We start from the raw sequence: 21,017 nt of genomic DNA, 5'->3' as shown, positions 1-21,017 counted from the left end.
CCGCCCTCTACGCTGGAATGCTAGCTTCCGATTGGCCGCCGCCCCGGGCTCCGCGTTGGGTCACCGTTCCCCGCCCCCGGCGGACAGCACTTCCGGTCGCTGCCCGGCGCCTGGGACTGGTGGTGGCGACCGCCCTTGCCCGGGAGAGCAGCGGATGGGTGTGGCTTCCTCTGGCCAGGCTCTATCCTGTCCCTGAACCGCCTACCCGGTTGCCCGAGAGGGCAGCTGGATCTCGTTGAACGGAATCCAACTGCGTGGACTATAAATAAACAAGCAAATCAGGCTCTCTGTTCATGCATTATTTCCCGGGTGAATTCTAAACTGGGATGGTATGGGAGACAGAAAATGACAGGTTTAGAGAGGAGAGACTGAAGAAGACGGTCGGGTTTTGTTTTTATTGCAGTTGTCGGAAGGAGGCGGGGCGTGGAATGTGAAATTTTGTAAAATGTGTTATGTAACTTCGAGCAAAAAGAGAACTGCATAATAAAAGGTTTTGTTTTTGGTTTTGGTTTGGGCCCCGCCCCGCAGCGTGTGGGATCTTGGTTCCCCAACCAGGAATCCAACCCACGACCCCTGCATTGGAAGCACAGAGTTTTGATTCAGTATTTTGTAGGGAGATTTTCATAACGTGACCAGAAAAATCCCGAATAGGTAAATCAATGAAGACAGAAATCAGACTGGTGGTTGCCAGGGAATGGGGTGGGGAGGAGGGAAACGAGGAGTGACTGCTTAACGGGTAAAGGGTTTTCTTTTGGGGTGATGAAACTGTTTTGGAACTTGATATCAGTTGATAGTTGCACAGCATCGTGAATCTGTTCAATGCCACTGAATTTTACACTTTGAAATGGTTAATTTTATGTTAAGTGAACTTCACCTCAGAGAGAGAGTGTGAGTGAACTCCTTAAGGGTTTTAGGAGTAGAGCAGATGCAGGTTATTCCCAGATCAGAGGAAAGCACAGTGAAACAATGGTGAGGATGAGGTCGAGAAGCTTAAGGGAGCAGGGTAAAATGCCAGCGTGTTAGATGGGTGATGCACATGGGCCTTGAAATTACCCAGCAAGATGGCAGGGCTTGGAGTAGAATTGGAAGAGTGTGAGCAGGTGCTGGTCTTCAGAAGATGTGCAGATTGTAATCCAGAGGGGTTGGTAGATGCTGCTGCTAGGGAATCTTAGAGACAGTGACAGCGGGATGGGCAGAGATGCCAGAGGAGAGCCGTATTCCTGAGGCAGCAGGAATCATGTTTGGGGAGCTGCATTGGAGAGAGCAAAGAGTGCAGACCCTCTCCCCTGCCTTGCACACTAGACAAAAATGAATAGTCTCAGAGGACACTAAGGTTTTACTCAAGACAGGGAAGAGAGAGGGCGGGCTGTGGGGACAAGGGAAGTTTATTCATCCTGAGTTGGAGTTCCAGGTTAGAACAGAGTTTGTGGGTTAACAATTTTAATGGTTGTGTGTCAACAGTTAAGGTATATACCTGATGCCACCAACTATGTGCTCCTTAAAAAGGACAATAGAGGGCTTCCCTGGTGGCGCAGTGGTTGAGAGTCCACCTGCCGATGCAGGGGACGCGGGTTCGTACCCCGGTCCGGGAGGATCCCACATGCCGCGGAGCGGCTCGGCCCGTGAGCCATGGCCGCTGAGCCTGTGCGTCCGGAGCCTGTGCTCCGCAACGGGAGAGGCCACAACAGTGAGAGGCCCGCGTACCGCAAAAGGAAAAAAAAAAAAAGGACAGTAGAAATTTACAATACTTACAGTTTACATTTACAAATATTATTAATAGGAAAAATGCGGTTTACCAACGACAGCATGTTATTGTATGTTATTTGTTTGTTTAGTCCTATACTATTTAATAGTGAGTTCTTGAATGGTGTAACGGCCATTTTGCTGTGAAGTGGAATAAGCACAATGTTTAAAAGATTTAGTTCCAGTTTTTACTCCTATTATCTCTGTTGATAAACTCGCTGGTGATCAACAGAGATGAAGCTATTCTAGAATTTGCACTGCCTCAGCACGTGGAATCAGCAGATTCTTCAGTCTCTAAAGGGAACAGAAATAAAGCTCTTTAGTCTTTATTACTGAAATTAGTTAAGTCTATTTTGCAAGTACCTGTTTCAGGCAATCAACAAATATTTACTAACTGCCTAGGATATTCCTTAAGTCCTGTGGGAGAAAAAAAGAAGTGTGAGATATAGTTGGAGAGATAACATATTCACCTAACAACATTGAATGATAATACAACACTTCTGTCTGTGTGGATGATTAATTGTGCATGATTAATTGCCACATGACAGCTATAGACAACGAACGTTTCAGGATTCATTGTGGGTTGATGAGATGTGGAAAGGCTTCATGGAAGAGGTGTTACCAAATTAGATCATGAAGTTTGGAGAGAAGCTATAAAGCTAGTTTAGCTGGAAGGAACAGTATAAGACTAGGTATAAGGATAGGAAAATCCATTATATGTTTAGGATGACTCAGTATTTTCATAAGCCTTCTAGAGTGGGATGTTATGGATATAGGTCAGTTAGGTTCAGTTGGGACACAGTGGTTTTTGAACGTTATGCAACCCAGTGCCATTTTCTTTCTTTTTTTTTGGCCAAGCTGTGGGGCTTGTGGGACCTTAGTTCCCCGACCAGGGATTGTGCCACCAGGGAAGTCCCTGGTTTTTTTTGGCCGTGCCTTGCAACATGTGGGTGGGATCTTAGTTCCCTGATGAGGAATTGAACCCCGTGCCCCCTGCAGTGATAGAGCAGAGTCTTGACCACTGGACGGCCAGGGAAGTTCCTCTTTTTATGTTTTTGTTATGGAAGGGTGTTGAACTTTGTCAAATGCCTTATCTGTTTCTATTTGAGATGGTGATGTGGTTTTTGTCCTTTATTGATATGTTGTATTGCATAAATTGATTTTTGGATGTTAAACCAACCTTATTTCCTGGGATAAATCACATGTGGTCATGGTGTATACTTCTTTTTTATGTTGCTGGATTCCATTTGCTAGTGTTTTGTTGAGGATTTTTGCATCTATATCCATAAGAGATATTGATATTCTTTTTTCCTAAGGGGAATTTAGGAAGTTTCAAAAAGTGTGCAGCCACTTCTGCCGTCTTTTGAGAATTGTCCATGTGTGCTGTCAAATTCATTATTAAAAAAGATTTGTGAGGGGAAAAAACCCACAAGTTATTGTTTAATCCGAGCTCCCTTCTTTGCTTATTCAAAAAACATTTTTTTGAGCACTTACCAGTCAATTTTCAAAAAGTAAATTAATGACTATGACTCTTTGGTCTCAAAGATCTCAATTAACAATACAACTAGTTAAATCTTTTTGTGTGAATAGAAGGTCTAACACAGTCTCATATATAGCAGTTTGTTGTTTATCAATGTAAGACCTGATAATTTCATTTTTATTCAGTATTAGTTTAGTTTGTTTTGTGGAAAGCAGCTTTGGAAAAATCAATACTTCTGGTAAGATCTACAGCACTTTTGCTACAAATGTCAACTTCTATTTGCATGGTTCTTTACTGTTCTGGTTGTTCCTGCTTGTTAAGCAAATTTTGTCAAAGAAAATAAGTTAAGCAATAACTAGGAAATAATAAGGCCTAAATTGAATTTGTTCACCTCTTAAAAGAGTTCAGGGAAATCTCAGGTATATAACAACCATTTATTTCAAGCAAATTCTATCGGGCAAAAATTTTCTCCGTAAGGACTGTTTAGCTCTGAAATAGGTTTTCTAAATATTGTCAAGGAAAAATAAATTTTTAGTTTATTTGTGTTTTATGTGGAGACAATATATCCAGTATTTTCTTGGATAATACAGTTTGATAAGCAATTTTACATTGGGCATACAGATAAAAAAGAGTGAAGGCTTTCTGGTGCATGGGGTATTTCTAAAAATCTGTATGTTTCTATATGTGCGGACACTTGTACCTCTAGTTCCTGACAAAGTCCCTCAGTATGTTTTTGTGCATGTTTACTACTGTCTGCCGGAAGCCTAACTAGGTCATTTTTCCTCCCTAGAAACTAGGAATAGGGGCTGTGCTTGAAACTCTACTTCTGGAAGGATTTATTTTATGGAAATTTCAAAGCAATTGGATTGACTTCTCCTAAAGAAAAAACTACACTGATTATAGTTCCTGCCCCCTCAACCTTCCTTCTTTTAAAATAACATTTCTTGTTTTTAGCTTTTCTGTGTCGTTTGCAAAAGTAGTACAGACTCGATGAAGAAAATTGGGAAAATTCAGTAAAGCACAAACAACATTTTGTTCCCACCGCTTAGAGCTAGCTATGGACATTTTTTCTTTAAGTGCTAATGGACTGTTGTGAACTGTTCTGTCAGCTGCTTTTTTCCCCACTTCTACCATTTTCTACATTTTTACAACGACTATTGTCCGCTCTTGCTCTACCTGCGGTCACAGCCCTGGTAGACCTATTCCTCCCTCCGCTGTCCTGGGCAGCGGGCGGCCGCCCCGCCCACCGCGAGGCTATGAGGCCTGCGAAGGCGCGGCCTCTTTAAGAGGCAGGCACCGGGGGCGGTCCCTGCGCGGATTGGCTGAGCTCGCAGCCACGTGGCGGTCCTAGCAGCAGCGTTGGCGGGGGCCAGGCTCGCGCGGCGGCCGTGGGCCTCCTGCGGGGTCCCCGGGAAGGGGCGCAAATTAACAGATGTGCATGAGGAGGTGCCTGGTCGGCCTCACGTTTTGTACCTGCTACCTGGCTTCTTACCTCACGAACAAGGTGAGGAGGGCGGGCGCGGGGTGCTGATGATTGCCCGTGGGGGATCTGAGTCCCCAAATCGTGAGTAGAACAAATGCTGCCTCCAGCTTTTTATCTGATTTGTTCCTGATGACGATGGAGAGAAAACGACTCTGTGTACGATGCTCTTTTAGAAATAAGATTTGTTGGACGGTACTGTCCCCATTTCTCGTCCTGTAATGCATTCTTTACATCTCCTGGGAAACTGGATTTTTTGACTGGTGAATTCCCAGGAACTTAATTTTTGGATGTGTGGACCACTTTTTAGGGAAAGAAAAAGCAATTGGCTCCTGTTCCCTTGAGGAGGAAGAGTAGGCGAAGAAATCATACACATCCTGCTTTCTCTTCTAAACATGCCCCTGCCCCAGAACCCCACAAGGTTCCAGAAACCTTTAAATAGAAGATATCAATCCATCTCCATCTCTGCCTCACACCACTGATTCTCAAACCTATTCTTTCTATGTCTCCATCCCAGGCACTTCCAGTATATTCAAGATTTTTTCATGGAATTATTTTAAAAAATAAGATGTAAACTTAATTTTGTTTAATGTCATAGAACCCTTTTGATGAAGAGGCAGAAAAGCAGTGGTACCATGTTTTTGTTTTGTTAGGAGGGAGAAGCTGGCCTTGGATTTGGTACCATGCAGGGAAATGTTGGATCCCTGTGGGCTAGGGTGGGGCATCACCCCCTGTCCTGGACTCCACGGTGGACACCAAGCCAAAGTGGCAATAGGGAGCTCAGGACCACCTTCCCCCACTGTAGGGTGTTGGCTGCTCTCTCCCCACTCCCTCTTGAGAATAAAACCCTCTTGCTCTCTGGAAAAGAACTATTAGCAAATAGCGATAAATGAGCATTTGTTATCGTCATGAACATTGTTGAGGATGATGTAGGTCATGGCCCACATGCTCAATCCTTTCTGTGTCTCAATTTTACAAAGAAAATATCATGGAAAAGTGGAGGGGAACAAACTGAATTGTGTGAGTAAATAGACTTCAGAGAAGAATGAAGGTCCATTTCTAGGAAACACAGACCACAGCACAGGTAGTTAACCATAATTGTGGCATTTAGGAGCTGATATAAAGGGAATTACGTGTTGATTAATCCATGGGGAAAAAAAATATAACTGTAAACTTGCCCAACACCAGTCTATTGCGCTTTTCAGATCATGCGAAGTATCAGTAGAACCCTTGCTTAAAGCCATTTAATAGTTTTTAGGCTTTTAAAAAATTCTTAAAGTGTTCAGTCATAGAAAAAAATAGAAAAAGATACCCAGAAAGATAAAATACAGTTCTCCCATTCATAATGTGCTGTAAATTTGGTTAAAAGACATAATAGAAATACAAGTTGACCTTAGCTGAGTTGGCTTTAAGCAAATCCTTGAAAAACACACCTAAAAATGTAATATACCTAAGAAGAATTAGTTAGAAAAAAAAATCCTAAGAATGCAAAAACCAAACAAAACCCTAAAAATGGAAGGAAAACAAAGGAAAGAATGAATAGGATGCAGTTCTTACTTGAAGAGAAACACAGAAGGCGGTGGATTTTTAGGTAAACTGGACAATAGATAAAGTGGATACCCTGAGAAAACAGACAGTGTCCAGGGGTTTGTCCGGTTTCCTTTGGAGTTGCCGCAGTTATAACATGGCACTTCCGGGGTCTGGGACGATGCTGTCAGGTCAGATGTCCACAATATCTGGCCCAGCTGCTGTGTGTTCCACTTTGTTGCGTCCCCAACTGAGAGATGGCCAGTCTTCTGGTGACCCTGGGGAAAGCAAGTCCCCCCCAACTTTTTTTTTTAAATTTTATTGGAGTATAGTTAGTTTACAATGTTGTGTTAGTTTCAAGTGTTCAGCAAAGTGACTCAGTTATACATTTACATATATATATTCATTCTTTTTCAGATTTTTTTCTTGTATAGGTTATCACAGAATATTGAGTAGAGTTCCCTCTGCTATACAGTAGGTCCTTGCTAGTTATCTATCTTATGTATAGTAGGGTATGTATGTTAATACCAAGCCCCTGATTTATCCCTCCCCACAACATTCCCTTTTGGTAACCATAAGTTTGTTTTCGATATCTGTAAGTTGTTTCTGTTTTGTAAGTAAGTTCATATGTATCAGTTAAAAAAAAAATTAGATTCCACATATGAGTGAGAGCATATGATATTTGTCTTTCTTTGTCTGACTTACTTCACTTAGTCCCTCTCTTTAGTATGAATTGGAAGGTCATTTTTTTTCCCAGTGTGTGATTTTTTGGGGAGGAATAAAAAAAGCCTTTTTGAAACGAGTATACTTATGTTTCTTTAGTAGGGATTTCTTTGATTATATGGTCTATCAATTCTCTATAATTTGAAAATGTCCATTAATTTGGTATTTGTTTTTCAGTATGTCCTGTCTGTCTTGAAATTTACCTACCCTACATTATTCCAAGGGTGAGTATCTTTTATGCGCTTTATATACATTTGTAGGAAATGTCCAACCAGCATCATTAAATGTTCTTCAAAATATATTTAATGACTGCATAGATTTTTTTCATTAGATAGACATACTGTAATTTATTTAGTCATTCTATTAATGGCATTTGAATTGTGTCCCATTTTGGGGGTATAAACACAACAATGTTCTCAGACATTTTTTGCATTCAAATCTGCCAAATTTCTAACTATTTCTTTGGAATAGATTCCTATATAAGAAATTTAGATTAAAGAACATGTACTTCTTTAGTAGTCTGCTTGAATATTAAAAAATTCTTTTCCAGAATCTTTTTACCAATTTACATTGTAACCCAGCCTGTGTATGAAAGTTTCTATGATATTGTACTCAAACCATGACTGTTACTTTTTCCCTCTCTCTGCTGATTTCATGAGCAAAAAATGGTATCATATTATTTTGTCTTATCATTTCTTAGATTATTCATGAAATTGGACAGTTTTCTTATATTATCCACTTGTATCTCTTTTTTAGTGTCTATTTGTGCCTTTTACCCTTTTATTTATTTTTTTCTTTTTTTAACCCTTTTATTTTTACTAGGGTTTTAGCTTTTTTTATTATTTAATGAATTCTTCATATTTAAAGGATGTCAACCACTTTTCTATCATATTTATTGGAATTTCTTTTTTTTCCATTTTTTCTTTGCCATTTTATTTTGTTTATAATTACCTTGATTATTTAGTTTTTTAAGTGACATCATAGAGAATTCATCGTTTGAACGTAGGAATGAAGTGGCAGAGAGAAACACAGATGAATCCAGTGTGTGATTTTGTGACTGAGAGATGCTATTATTAGAAAGAAGATAGAAAATGATGTAGAGTCAAGTCAACAGTCTAGAGAAATGGTAGAGGCAGCATGGAGTGCTCTGGCATTCACATTTCCCCTTCTCACCTCAAACATCCACCCCCGCCCCCATCTTTTAAAAAAATATATTTTAGTTTTAAATTGATCGTTTCTTTTGTGATAGCTACCATTGCTTTTATGTTTATTCTTCTCTATCACAAGATCATATAGATATTCACCTATAAGTCATTAAAGCTTTTTTCAATTCTTAATTATGATCCATTTATTTTAGTGTATGGTGCAATGTGAAGAAATCATTCCTCCCCTAATGGTTTTTTATTTATACTAGCCCCATTTATTATATTTTATTGTATAATCCTTCCTTTTGTCTTTGGGTCGTTAGTATCATATGTAAAGTCATTTTTCTAGGGTCTGTTTTTGAACACTTATTTGTCAGTTTTTATGGAAAGGGGCTAGTGGTAAATTGTTTTCATTATTATAGCATTTAAATATGTGGTGGAGCACGCCATCCCTCTTCTCTTTTTCCTTTTTTTTTTTAAGTATCACACAATTGCACACACAAAAGCAGGGATAGAGATCTTAATATCAATCAAGGTTGAATTCAGGACAAAACATTAAGCAAATGAAGAAAGCTGTGTTAACAGTGCTAAAGCAATGCAGTTCAAAATGAAAAGACACGTTATAATGCCGGAGCATGCAGTTCAAAGTGAAAATAAAATAGTGATGAGTATCTATCAACCAAACAACAGGGCATCGTCATTTGTCAAATAAAAACAGCAGGAATACCAGGGATAAATAGGAACGTACTAGTGATAGGAGACAAATTTACTACTATTTTTCCATGACAGATCAATTGGACCAACAAAACACTAGAACATATATATATATTTGATAAATAATACAATTAATAGATAAATATCAAACTCTGTATCTTGAAAATAGAGATTATGCCCCCCTTTCGAATGCCCATGGAATATTCACCATGAATAAAACATCAATTATTTTTAAAAAATATAAAGCAATTATACAATCCCAGTGCACTAAAACCAGATCTTTATATCAAAAACAAAAATCCCTACCTACAAAGGGCTCTTGAACATATAAAAAGATATTCTTCATTCATAAGAAAATATAATTTTATACTGTATTGAGGTATGTTTTTACCAACAAGATTTGCAAAATAAAACTTCAACGTTTGATAACATAGCATTGATGAGGATGTAGAAAGCAGGTGTTCTCATATATTGAGCATGGGTGGCAAACTGGTTCAATATCTATGATTGGCACTTTGGCAGAATATAGCAATGGTTTGAATCCTTCAATCCAGCAATTCCACTTCCAGTAATTTACCTGAGAGGTTTACTTGCATTTATGTAAATGAAATATGTACAAAGATATACATGTGAAACATTGCAGCTGTTTGTGACAGAGAGCATTTTTATTTTTTGAAGTTTATTTTATTTATTTTTACACAGCAGGTTCTTATTAGTTATTCATTTTATATATATCAGTGTATACATGTCAATCCCAATCTCCCAATTCGTTCCCCCCTCCCCCGCCGCTTTCCCCCCTCCCCCGCCGCTTTCCCCCCTTGGTGGCCATACATTTGTTCTCTACATCTGTGTCCTATTTTTGCCTTACAAACTGGTTCATCTGTACCATTTTTCTAGATTCCACATATATGCGTTAATATATGATATTTGTTTATCTCTTTCTGACTTACTTCACTCTGTATGACAGTCTCTAGGTCCATCCACGAGAGAGCATTTTTTTTCATAATGACTTTTTAAAAAAAATATTTATTTATTTGGCTGTGTCAGGTCTTAGTTGCGGGTCTTAGTTCCCCCTCGGCATGTGGGATCTTAGTTCCCCAACCAGGGATTGAACCCTTGTCCCCTGCATTGGAAGGCGGATTCTTAACCACTGATCACCAGGGAAGTCCCAGAGAGCATTTAAACAACCTAATTTTCATCTATACAGAACCAACTAAATAAATTATACTGTATTCCTAATGGAATACTATTCAAATGTTAAAAAATAAGGAAACTCTTGTGTATTGACAAGGAAAGGTCTTCAAGATTCATTTAATGGAGAACAAAAGCAAGTCCACAACAGTATAGTACATTACCATCAAGTAGAAATGTGTGTATGTTTTCCTTATTTAAAGAAAAGATGGGGCTTCCCTGGTGGCGCAGTGGTTGAGAGTCCGCCTGCCGATGCAGGGAACACGGGTTCGTGCCCCGATCCGGGAGGATCCCACATGCCGCGGAGCGGCTGGGCCCGTGAGCCATGGCCGCTGAGCCTGTGCGTCCGGAGCCTGTGCCCCACAACGGGAGAAGCCACAGCAGTGAGAGGCCCGCGTACCACAAAAAAAAAAAAAAAAGATGAAGACACTAGTAAGAGTGATTACGTTAGGGAACCACTAAGGTAGTGCAGATAGTGGACAGGGAAGGGGAGAAGACTTTTCACCACTTTTTTATGCTTTTGAATTTTTGTTCTTTATATTATCACCGATATGTTATTTCAGATGAACTTTAGAATTACTTCATTGTTTCTCCATAATATTTCACAGCAAAACTTAAAAAAAAAAAATCCATGATCGTGTATATTTCAGTCAGTAAAGCTGGGATATTGTTTTCTCATTTCCTTTTCTTTTTTTTTTGCGGTACGCGGGCCTCTCACTGTTGTGGCCTCTCCCGTTGCGGAGCACAGGCTCCGGACGCGCAGGCTCAGCGGCCATGGCTCACGGGCCCAGCCGCTCCGCGGCATGTGGGATCTTCCCGGAGCGGGGCATGAACCCGTGTCCCCTGCATTGGCAGGCGGACTCTCAACCACTGGGCCACCAGGGAAGCCCAACTTCTCTTTTTTTTAAATTTAATTTTATTTATTTATTATTTTTGGCTGCACTGGGTCTTCGTTGCTAAACGCGGGCTTTCTCTAGTTGCCGTGAGCAGGGGCTACTCTTCGTTGTGGTGCGCGGGCTTCTCGTGGCAGTGACTTCTCTTGTTGCGGAGCTCGGGCTCTAGGCACGCGGGCTTCAGTAGTTGTGGCTCGCGGGCTCTAGAGAGCAGGCTCAGTAGTTGTAGCGCACGGGCTTAGTTGCTCCGCGGCATGTGGGATCTTCCTGGACCAGGGCTTGAACCCGTGTCCCATGCATTAGCAGGAGGATTCTTAACCACCGTGCCACCAGGGAAGCCCCTGTTTTCTCATTTTCTGATCCTGATTGTCCTTTCACTTCTCTCCGGGTAGAGGGACTTAGGGAAGTTAGTGGGAAAAGGTGATGTTTTCACCTGAATTGCCTTTTCCCCTCCTTCTCTGTAGATGTCAGACTGAATGCACCTCCCCCGATGGAATGTAAGGTCTACAACTGCAAGAATTAAACAACAAAAAAAATCCATTTTGTCACTGGCGTATCCCTGATGCCTAGAACCATGCCAGGTACACAGGAGGCACATAGTAGGGCAGAATAACTCATTCTAAGAAAATTGATCACATGCATATGCCAGTCACTGTTTTAGACACTTGGACTACTTCAGTGAAGGAAAGAAAAATCCCTGCTCTCCTAGAGCCTGCTAATTTCTTCTTCAGTTTACCTGCGGTGAATGGTACCTTCTATCCAGTCGCCCTACTCAGAAACCTGTGTTATTCTTGATTTCTTTGTCTCCTTCACCCCAACGTCTAATCAACAACTAGGACCTCTAACATCTTTAGAACCTGTCCACCTTCTTCATCGCCTCTTCCTGGGTCACTATCATCTCTCAAATCACCCTAACAACTCCTAACTTGCCTCCTGGCCCCTTGTCCTACTTCTCTCAGCAAACATTCTCTCCCTTGTAAAGAGACAGAGCTTTCCCCAAGGTAAATGTGGCAGTGTCACTCCCGTGCTGCAGACCCTTCAGTGGGTCCCCAGTTTGAAGCCCCAGCTCGTTGACGATTGACATGGCCTTTCATGACCAGCCCCCTCCTCAAGTACTCACATGCTAAGGTCAGGCCAATTGAACCTCTCTAAGAAGCTTTGCTGGAGCCATTGTCTCTCTTACCTGTGGGCCCTGGTCCATTCTGGGCCTCCCGCTTTGAACAGGCTTCAGGCTTTTGCTTGAATTTACTTCCTCTAGGAAGAGTCACCCAACCCCTTAGACTGGATTAACTGCCTCTGCTAAGGTGTTTTGTGCTACCTGGTACTCTTCGCATTAGGACTGTATCACACTTTATTGTAATTATTGGTTAATTAGCTTGCTTCCCTCTAGACCAGAGTTTCTCAGCCTCAGCACCATTGATATTTTGCACTGGATAACTCTGTTGTGGAGGGCTGTCCGGCACGTTGTAAGGTGTGGGGCAGCTTCCTGGCTTCTACTCATCAGGTGCCAGTAGCAACCCTTCCCCCATCCCCAGTTGTGACAAGCAAAAATGTCTCCAAATGTCCCCTTGGGGGGAAGATCCACATGATTGAGATCCACTGCTCTAGACCAAGCTGTTGGAGGACACGACCCATATCTGTCCACTCCGCCTCTCCCACAAGGGAGACGTAACAGCTGGATCTTACAGGATGAGCAGGTGTCCACCAACACGGAGGAGAAGGGAAGATGCTATGGGTCACGAGGGCCACATGTGCAAACTCTAAAAAGTATGAAATGGCCTGGCACATTACCGAGGCTATGGCCTGTTCGGTGTGGCTGGAATGTGGCTGCCACTGGCAGATGGACAGGAGCTGACCCTGGAGAGGGACAGCTGCAAGTCCTGGAAGGCTTCTATGTCATATGCAAGTGACTTTGTTCTGTAGACCAGGGGTTCTCCAGTGTCGTGTCCCAACACACGGGTGTGCTGTAATCACCTCCGAGGTAGGTGTAGGTGTCTCAAGTCATAACTAAAAATAAGGTTTTGAAATTTATGAATGACTCACCAAAAATAGAGTAAAAGCAATTAGTGTGGAATAGGATACAGTTATGCCTGTAGTACTGGTCACTCATGTGGCATTTTGCTGTGCTTTCTGCCGTGGGAGAGGGAGGGGTGTTTATCTTGTCACCTGTGCTCCCCCTAAACTCTGCACGTGAGGAAATGTGTCTCACGTGAGCTTCATGACCCCAAGTGTGTTGCAGGAGAAAAGAGGCTGAGGGCTGCTGCCTACAGCACCGGGAAGAATCAGCCATTTTTAAAACAAGCGAGGGGCACAATTAGGTTTGCATTTTAGAACAGACCCTTTGGCTGCAGGATGGAGAATGGATGGTGCAGGGCAACCCTGGAGAGAGGGGGGACCGGTTAGGGAACTGATGCTATGGTCCAGGTGTGGGATGATGAGAGTCTGAATTAAGCAGAGGGATGGAGGGGAAGACTTCGGGTTTCAGAGAGGTTACTGATTAGGGATAGTAGGAGAATGTCCAGGATGAGGAGAGGGAAATTCAAGGTAATGTTTTAGGCATGTTATCAGCGGGAGCTTGTGGGGTATCAGGGTGGCCATATCCTCGTGAGAAGGGGGATATGGGAATCCTTAGTGCAGAGGTCATGGAGAAGTGGTGGCTGTGGGTGAGATTGTTCGGGAAAAGTCTAGAATAAGAAGAGAAGAACATCAGTGTCAGCACTGAATGGTACCGCTGGACTCAGGGAATAGTAGAGGTTGAGAAGGATGGGTCTGAGAATTGGGATGATAATTTGGAGAAAGTGGGAGAAAGGAGTTGTAAGAAGGATCCCATGTGTATATTTGTGTCACTCGACAGATCTGCTGGGGGTGGATGGCATTTGAGACCATGGCACTCTGTTAAATTCACATTGGCCCTTATCCTTCTCAGGTGGCAGACATTAATTGGTGGACTTTTGCTTCATGTGTCATGGAAACTGGGCTGGGCGGAGATCAACAGCAGTTCAAGGTAGGACCACCTCTTCTGTGATTGATTCATGACTCATACCCAGTTTCCTTGTGTATTATTTAACTTCTTCTGGTGTTACATTGGGAAACACGGGTGTTTATTTGAGTTGTATGATCTCTTAATTCCCTTCTCATCCTGAGATTAAATGATTTTGTAATCAAATAGAGCTCAAGTAGTGTTTTCCTGGTTAATAATGCCACTCTTATAATATTAAAATAAATTGAGATATACAATTTATAATACCATATTAATTTGGCTTTGTTTTAGATCATAGGACTGCTATGAAAAGTTATTAAATCAGCTTTAAATTTTTTGGGTAAATTTTTAATTTTGAAATTATTTCCTGCTTACAGAAAAGTTAAAAATAGTACAAAGAAGTCCCATATCCTTTACTCAGATTCCGCAATTATTATTTCACCTTGCTTCTCTTATCAGTTTCACTTGATATATACATACATATTTGTATATATGTAATTTTTTTCTGAATTATTTGAAGGTAAGTTGAAGACTTTTTTTTACTTCTAAATTGTTGAGCATGTATCTCCTAAGAGCAAGGATGTTCTCTTACAGGACTACAGTAGTTATCAAAGTGAGGAAGTTAGCACTGATGTAATACTATTATCTCATATATAGACCGATTCATATTTTGCCAGTTTTCTCAGTAATATTCTTTATAACCCTCTCCACAAAAATTTGATCCAGGGTCCGATTCAGATCACACGTTGTTTTGATCCTATTAAGACCGCTTTTCAAATAGATTTAAAAGAAATGTCAAAGACAATGACATTTTTCAACCAAAATTGTAATGCGAATTGGCTATTCAGTCCTGCCTCACCCAAATAAATCCTCATGATTCTTTGAGAACATCATGCCTTGCCTGAAATGATGCACAAAATGAAAAGAAAATGAAGTCAAGGTTTATATAAATAAGGTAAACAACCCAACTGAATGATCAGGCCAAATCATTTGCCTTGTGGTCCAAGGTATCTGCCCAACTTCTCCATGAATTAGATTAACTGCTTCATTGCTAAGTCATCCCTTGGCTTGGCGCTCTGGAGAAGCTTTGAGAATGAGTCCAGTATAAATATTAATTATTTTGGCTTCTTCTGAAAGAGAGCAAAACACTGGTAAGAAGAAGTTTGACAAGGGAGAGGCCCTGGGAACTTAGGTGTGGATTAATTTCCCTGACCCTATTACATCACAGTCCATATTCTGAAAGACTGTCACACACAAGATGCTTAACTAATCCAAAGGAGTAGTTCATTGAGTCATAATTTTACATTTCCATGGTAGAGCGTCCTCCACTTGATAAAACCCCAAAATATAAAATTTTGGGATTTTTATATGTGATATTAAGCACAGGTCTTACTTTATACTCCATTGTTATGGTGGATAGTTCAAAGAGAATGGGTCTTCATTTAAACGAATAGGAGCCCTGAATTCACAAGGACTGTGATAGTTCTAAGATTTAGTTCTAAGATTCAGTTAAATGATGAAGCATTTTGACTCCAAATAGTTGAATGTATTCCTCCACAGAAGCAAGAGATTGGACTAGAATCAGGGAATTGGCTGTCAGATTTTGGACTGGGGTCCACCGGTGCTGATCAACATGGATCTTCCTCTTTTACGGTGTTCCTGACTATGATTATCTTATAATTTCTGATGTGAATTATTTACTTGTTCATAATGGTCATTTAAACATTACCTTAGGGAATTCCCTGGTGGTCCAGTGGTTGGGACTCCGTGCTTTCCCTGCCCAGGGCCTGGGTTCGATCCCTGGTCGGGGAACTAGGATCCCACAGGCTGTGCAGTGCGGCCCAAAAAAAAAAAAAAATTTAAAATTAAATAAGCATTACCATAGTCATATTTCCTTAAAAGAGATGCCATTGTTCATACTCAAACTTTTTTTTGTATGTAAAATATACATAACATAAATTTTACCATTTTTAAACATTTTTTAAGTGTACGATTCAGTGGCATTAAGTACATTCACAATGTTATGCAACCATTACCACCATCCATTTCCAGACCTTTTCACCATTCTAAACAGAAACTCTGTACCCATTAAACAATAGCTCCCCCTTTCTCCTTCCACCACCCCCCACCCAGGCCCCTGGTAAAGCTCTGTTCTATGTTGTCTCTATGAATTTACCTATTCTAGGTACCTCCTTTAAATGGAATCATACAGTATTTGTCCTTTTGTGACTGGTTTATTTCACTTGGCATAATGTCTGCAAACTTCATCTATGTTGAAGCATGTGTGAGGATTTCCTTCCTTTTTAAGGATGAATAATATTCCATTGTGTGTATAGAGCACATTTTGTTTATATACCGCAGTTTGTTTATCCATTCATCCATTGATGGAATTCTTCATATTTTTATTGGTTTTTTTGGAGGGGGGTAGAGGGGATGACTAGTAGAACTGGGTGAAGTCAAAGATTCTCAAGATGCTTTTCCAGGAAGAAGTGGTCCTTGACAGAGAAGGATCCACTAGACACCGTTGTCCCTTTAACTTGCATGATGCTAGGTGCCACCCATCTCAGAAGAGCCATAATCATATCTCTTTTTGGTCCCCTTGCTAAATCTCCCAGAGACTTTTTCACCTCTATCCCCTGGACTTCCTTAGGTGGTTTCACAGCCACGCACACATGATGTCAGCTCAGTTAAGCTTCTCGTCAAAGATTCTAGTGTCTTAGTTTGTAGTGGGTCTTGTGGTTAATAACTGCTGTCACAGCTCAGGATTTCCAGTTACCATGGGCCCTGGGCAAAGGGGTGTTAGCAGGTAGCAAGCAGAAAGGACCCAGCTCCAGTGCTCCTTTGTGTGTGCCCGGGCTGGGTTTGTGTTTGCTGCGGCTGCTGCTTCCTACTGGGCTTGGTTTTCCAATGATGTCATTAGAGAACCAAAGCCCAGCTTTGCTGTGTGACTGTGTACTTGTGCAGAGATAGCAGAGGTTGGGCTCTACTAAAAATGGAAACAACAGCTGGAAGACAGTTTGGAGTCCCTGATGGCATGATGGAATGTCATCATGGAGTTATAGTGATGGGGCTGGAGGGTGGGCCCCAAGTTGGTCCTTAATAGCATATGCCATAGAGAGCTCATTTAGACTGTCCTTGTAGCCTGGAGCACAGCAGCAGCATCCCAGATTCCCTTGCAAACAAGTCGCAGACCCTGGCACCATGTTTCTTACATTGCAAAGAGACCATACCTACTGTGTTTGTCAGCCTCTGGCCACATCATGTATTGACTCCACCCAGTGATCCGATGGAATCATTCTTCTCCTAGGATGTTTGCCTGGCAGCCAGTTGTTATCACCGGGTGTTGGATGATGCCCTGGAAACCTCTGTCTTGGGAAAGATAGCACTGGTTTTCAGTCACAAGCTTGTCATTATGTGGTGGCAACTGTTGTAGCCAAGACTTTGCAGAGCATTGAAGTGATTTTTCTAGCAGATGTTGGAAGTCCTGTGCTGAAAGCTTTTTGTATTTCTAAAACATGATCCTAAACGAACACTGTGACCTGTTTCAGCTGACTGGAAGTCTGGTAGCACAGTGAGACCGTGTCACTCTGTTAGATTCTAGAACCATCGCTGAGGACCGACTCAGTCATGATTTCATTGGAGACTTTAGATGCCATCTCCTGGCTCCTATATCACCAGGCTGCTTGTTTAATTGAAAACATTTTGAAAGTAATCTTTAACCTACATGCCACTTTTTGTCCACTATGCATATGAGAGTAAAATTTTGATTCTCAAGGTTTTCAAGTATGAGAAATTCTAAGTTAAAAAAACCTATGCCCTAATACCTTTGTGACCAGAGATTTCTAATAGATGAAGAAGCCCTCACACCATAATTTTACATTAAGAGTCTTTGCTGGGGAAGCATAACGAATGTCTTTGATAAAACCTCCAAATTAACTCAGCCTTCTCCCTAAAGAAATGAATAGTGAGACAATCAGGGTCGAGATTATACTTCTTTTTAATTATTGATTATTTATTGTTTTTTAAGTGAGCTAGCCCACCTTTGTGAAAGCTACTGGTGGTTGGAATTTCCCAAATCATGTTGTAATGTATTGATATTTCATTTTGAGTGACTCTTATAGTTTTCTAAAAAGTCATCTCTGCTCACAGAGGAAAGTTAGCACTCAAATTCATGGATTTTTGATATTCTTCCCAGTTGTTTTCTCTCCAGAGGAATGCTTTACATATATACATATGTTGAAATTGCTTTTTGGGGATAATACAGTGAACTTTTAAAACTTCCTCAGGAAACATGCTTAGAGCCACCAAAAGGACAAAATATTGAATAAAAGCTGATTGGTGTTGGTGTGGTGATTGGGCTGGTACCTGGGGGGAGTCCAGGAGGCCAGCGATGGCAAAAGGACAGGAGTTTCTGAAGTATCAGCTTTATTGAAGTGTCATTTGCAAATAAAATTTTAAGATGTTTAAAGTGTACAGTGTGGTGATTTACTGTATGTATACAATGTGAAAGATTCTCACCATCTAGTTAATGAACACATCCAGCACCTCAGATATTTATCTTCTTTTTTTTTTTTGATGAGAACATTTAAGTTCTAGTCTCTTAGCAAATTTCAGTTATACAGTACAATGTGATCAACTGTAGTCAACATGTTATACATTAGATCCTCATAGGATACGTTATTCATCATTCATGAGTAATCAATATACATTATTCATCTTGCAGCCGAAAGTTTGTGCCCTTTTACCAAACTCTCCCTGTTCCCCTCACCCCCCAGCCCCTGACAACCACTTTTCTACTCTCTGTTTCTATAAGTTTGACTTTAAAAAAAAAAAGATTCCATGTATAAATGATGCCATGCAGTGTTTGTCTTTCTCGGGATGGGATTTTTTGACCTTTGACACCTGCAGGTCATGCCCACACCACTCAGTGCATATGAGTCTGCTGAACTCACGATTTGTCATAGATACACCACGTGTGGAAGTCACTCTGAGTCCATATAACCCTTTCTGGCCTCTTAAGTCCATGGTGTGAAATGTAAACCTCCCCAGACTGAGATCAAAGGAGTTATGTCTTGCACATTAGCTTGGATTTGCAGTCCCTCGTGGACTGTGCACGGGCAAGGTGCTTGTACTGGGTTTTCTTTCTTTCTCACATCTATTAGAGATGAGATATGTGCCTCTTCTATCCTGCCTCACTTATTATTCGGGGACCTGGGTGGCCTATATTTCTTTTTCTTTTTTCTTTTTTGGACTATATTTCTTAGTACTGACTTCTCTGTTCTGTGCCATGCCTGTCATCTGTCTCCTAAGGCTCACTTAACTGCACATCCAGCGTTGGTCCTCCCAGGGGAGGGGTGAGGCGCCCAAGAGTACCACCACTCGAAAGTTTCAGACGTTGGGACCCAAGCTGCCTTACTCTAAATCAGGGGTCAGCAAACAAGAGCCAGGAAGTAAATGTTTTAGGCTCTGTGGGCCGTGCAGTCTCTGTCACAACTACTCAAATCTGCTGTTGTAGTGGGAAAGCAGCCATGACGACGTAAGCGGATGGGTGTGTCTGTGTGCCAATAAAATGCTATTTTCAGCAACAGGCAGCAGGTGGGATTTGGCCCGCGGGCCCTTGTTTGCTGCCTCCCGGCTCTAAGCTATCCTCTCTGAGAAACGGTGTCATCACAGGGTTCTTGGGTCCAAGTAATATTAGGGCTGGACAAGGGAGTGTGGCCCTCTGTGAGTCAGGGAGAGAGTAAGGAATGAAGGAGAAAGGTCTAAGAATAGGAGGAAGCAGTGAGAAAAGGGAGTAAGATACTTTGAGTACCATATTCACCAAAAAGATGAAATTAGGTGTCTTCTATAAGTAGGAAGTTAATGTATGCAGAAGTCCTTTTGAATTGTAAAGCGAATACTGATTTTACAGTTATAAGGTGTGTTACTGTTTTAGGCAGTGCCAATCAGCAGTCAACACATCAACTCTGGTATCTTGGTCAGGTGTTATTTTCATGTTTGGAAACTGCTTTGAGGTCACTAGGTGTCAGTATAATGCAGAGAATTTTAAAGAATAAGGACAGGAATAAAACACAGACCTACTAGAGCATGGCCTTGAGGATATGGGGAGGGGGAAGGGTAAGCTGTGACGAAGTGAGAGAGTGGCATGGACATATATACACTACCAAACGTAGGGTGGATAGCTAGTGGGAAGCAGCCGCATGGCACAGGGAGATCAGCTAGGTGGTTTGTGACCACCTAGAGGGGTGGGATAGGCAGGGTGGGAGGGAGGGAGACGCAAGAGGGAAGAGATATGGGAACATATGTATATGTATAACTGATTCACTTTGTTGTAAAGCAGAAACTAACACACCATTGTAAATCAGTTATACTCCAATAAAGATGTTAAAAAAAAAAAAAGAATTCAGCTCAAGGATCCCGCCAGGCTCCCATGAACAGATAAACTAAGTGTTTTCAGGGAGCAGATGTTCCCTCAATAATGCATGCTCTATTTGAAAAACAAATGATTTAATTTAATTAGCCTTCATCTCAATAGCAACAGTTTTATGATTCATGCCAACAGACTATTGTTAGCTTCTTGTAAAATGCTTTATGCATCAGGGTTCTTAGGGACAGTAGAGCGTGCACAAGCAGAAAAGAAAAAGTACACGATGCAAACAAGATGCAACATTTGTGCTTATAACTCACGTAGGAAAAGTTGCGTTATTACCACTATTTTCAAAGCAGACCCTGTAGCAAATAGTCCTTCAATAGAGTACAGCCTGCAGTCTTTCCCCCAAGGAGTTCCTGTGAGATCCCTCCTAAACACACACACACACACACACACACACACACACACACACACACACACACACACACACACACACACACACACACCCTGGCTCAGCCCTCACACCACAGAGACTCGAGATTCTGTCAGGACCTCCTCAGGATTTAACCCCATCTTGCCTCCTTTGATGGCACGTAGAACAATGTAAGAATAAACCAGCATAGAAGGCCCAGATGGTGCCACCTTATGAATTAAAGGTGGAGAGGAGGAGGTGCCTTAATAGATGTGCCTCGTTTGTTCCTAATGCACAGGCTGTTGGGTGTCTCAGAATCATGCAGTGTTAGAGCTGCCAAAGAGCATCTCAGTCAGCTC

The 21,017-nt window shown here is 41.5% G+C and overlaps 1 protein-coding gene across 11 annotated transcripts in view; it reads left to right on the top strand.

The window, feature by feature from the left end:
• Positions 1–4,572: 4,572 nt before the first annotated feature.
• TMEM241 (transmembrane protein 241) overlaps positions 4,573–21,017 on the top strand; it is a 112,066-nt gene continuing 95,621 nt past the window's right edge. For all 11 annotated transcript variants that reach the window (XR_008615953.1, XR_008615954.1, XR_008615955.1 and 8 more), the window contains exons 1-3: positions 4,573–4,727; positions 7,131–7,177; positions 13,823–13,900. Coding sequence is in view for 8 of the 11 variants with exons in the window: in XM_055080500.1 (XP_054936475.1) it covers positions 4,656–4,727; positions 7,131–7,177; positions 13,823–13,900 (197 nt within the window). In the remaining 3 variants the exon portion in view is untranslated. The remainder of the gene's footprint in view (positions 4,728–7,130; positions 7,178–13,822; positions 13,901–21,017) is intronic.

The sequence above is a fragment of the Physeter macrocephalus genome, chromosome 19 (genome assembly GCF_002837175.3).
Source record: "Physeter macrocephalus isolate SW-GA chromosome 19, ASM283717v5, whole genome shotgun sequence".
Classification (NCBI taxonomy): domain Eukaryota; kingdom Metazoa; phylum Chordata; class Mammalia; order Artiodactyla; family Physeteridae; genus Physeter; species Physeter macrocephalus.
Note: the sequence above shows the minus strand (reverse complement) of the source record. Positions and strands in the feature narration are given on the sequence as shown.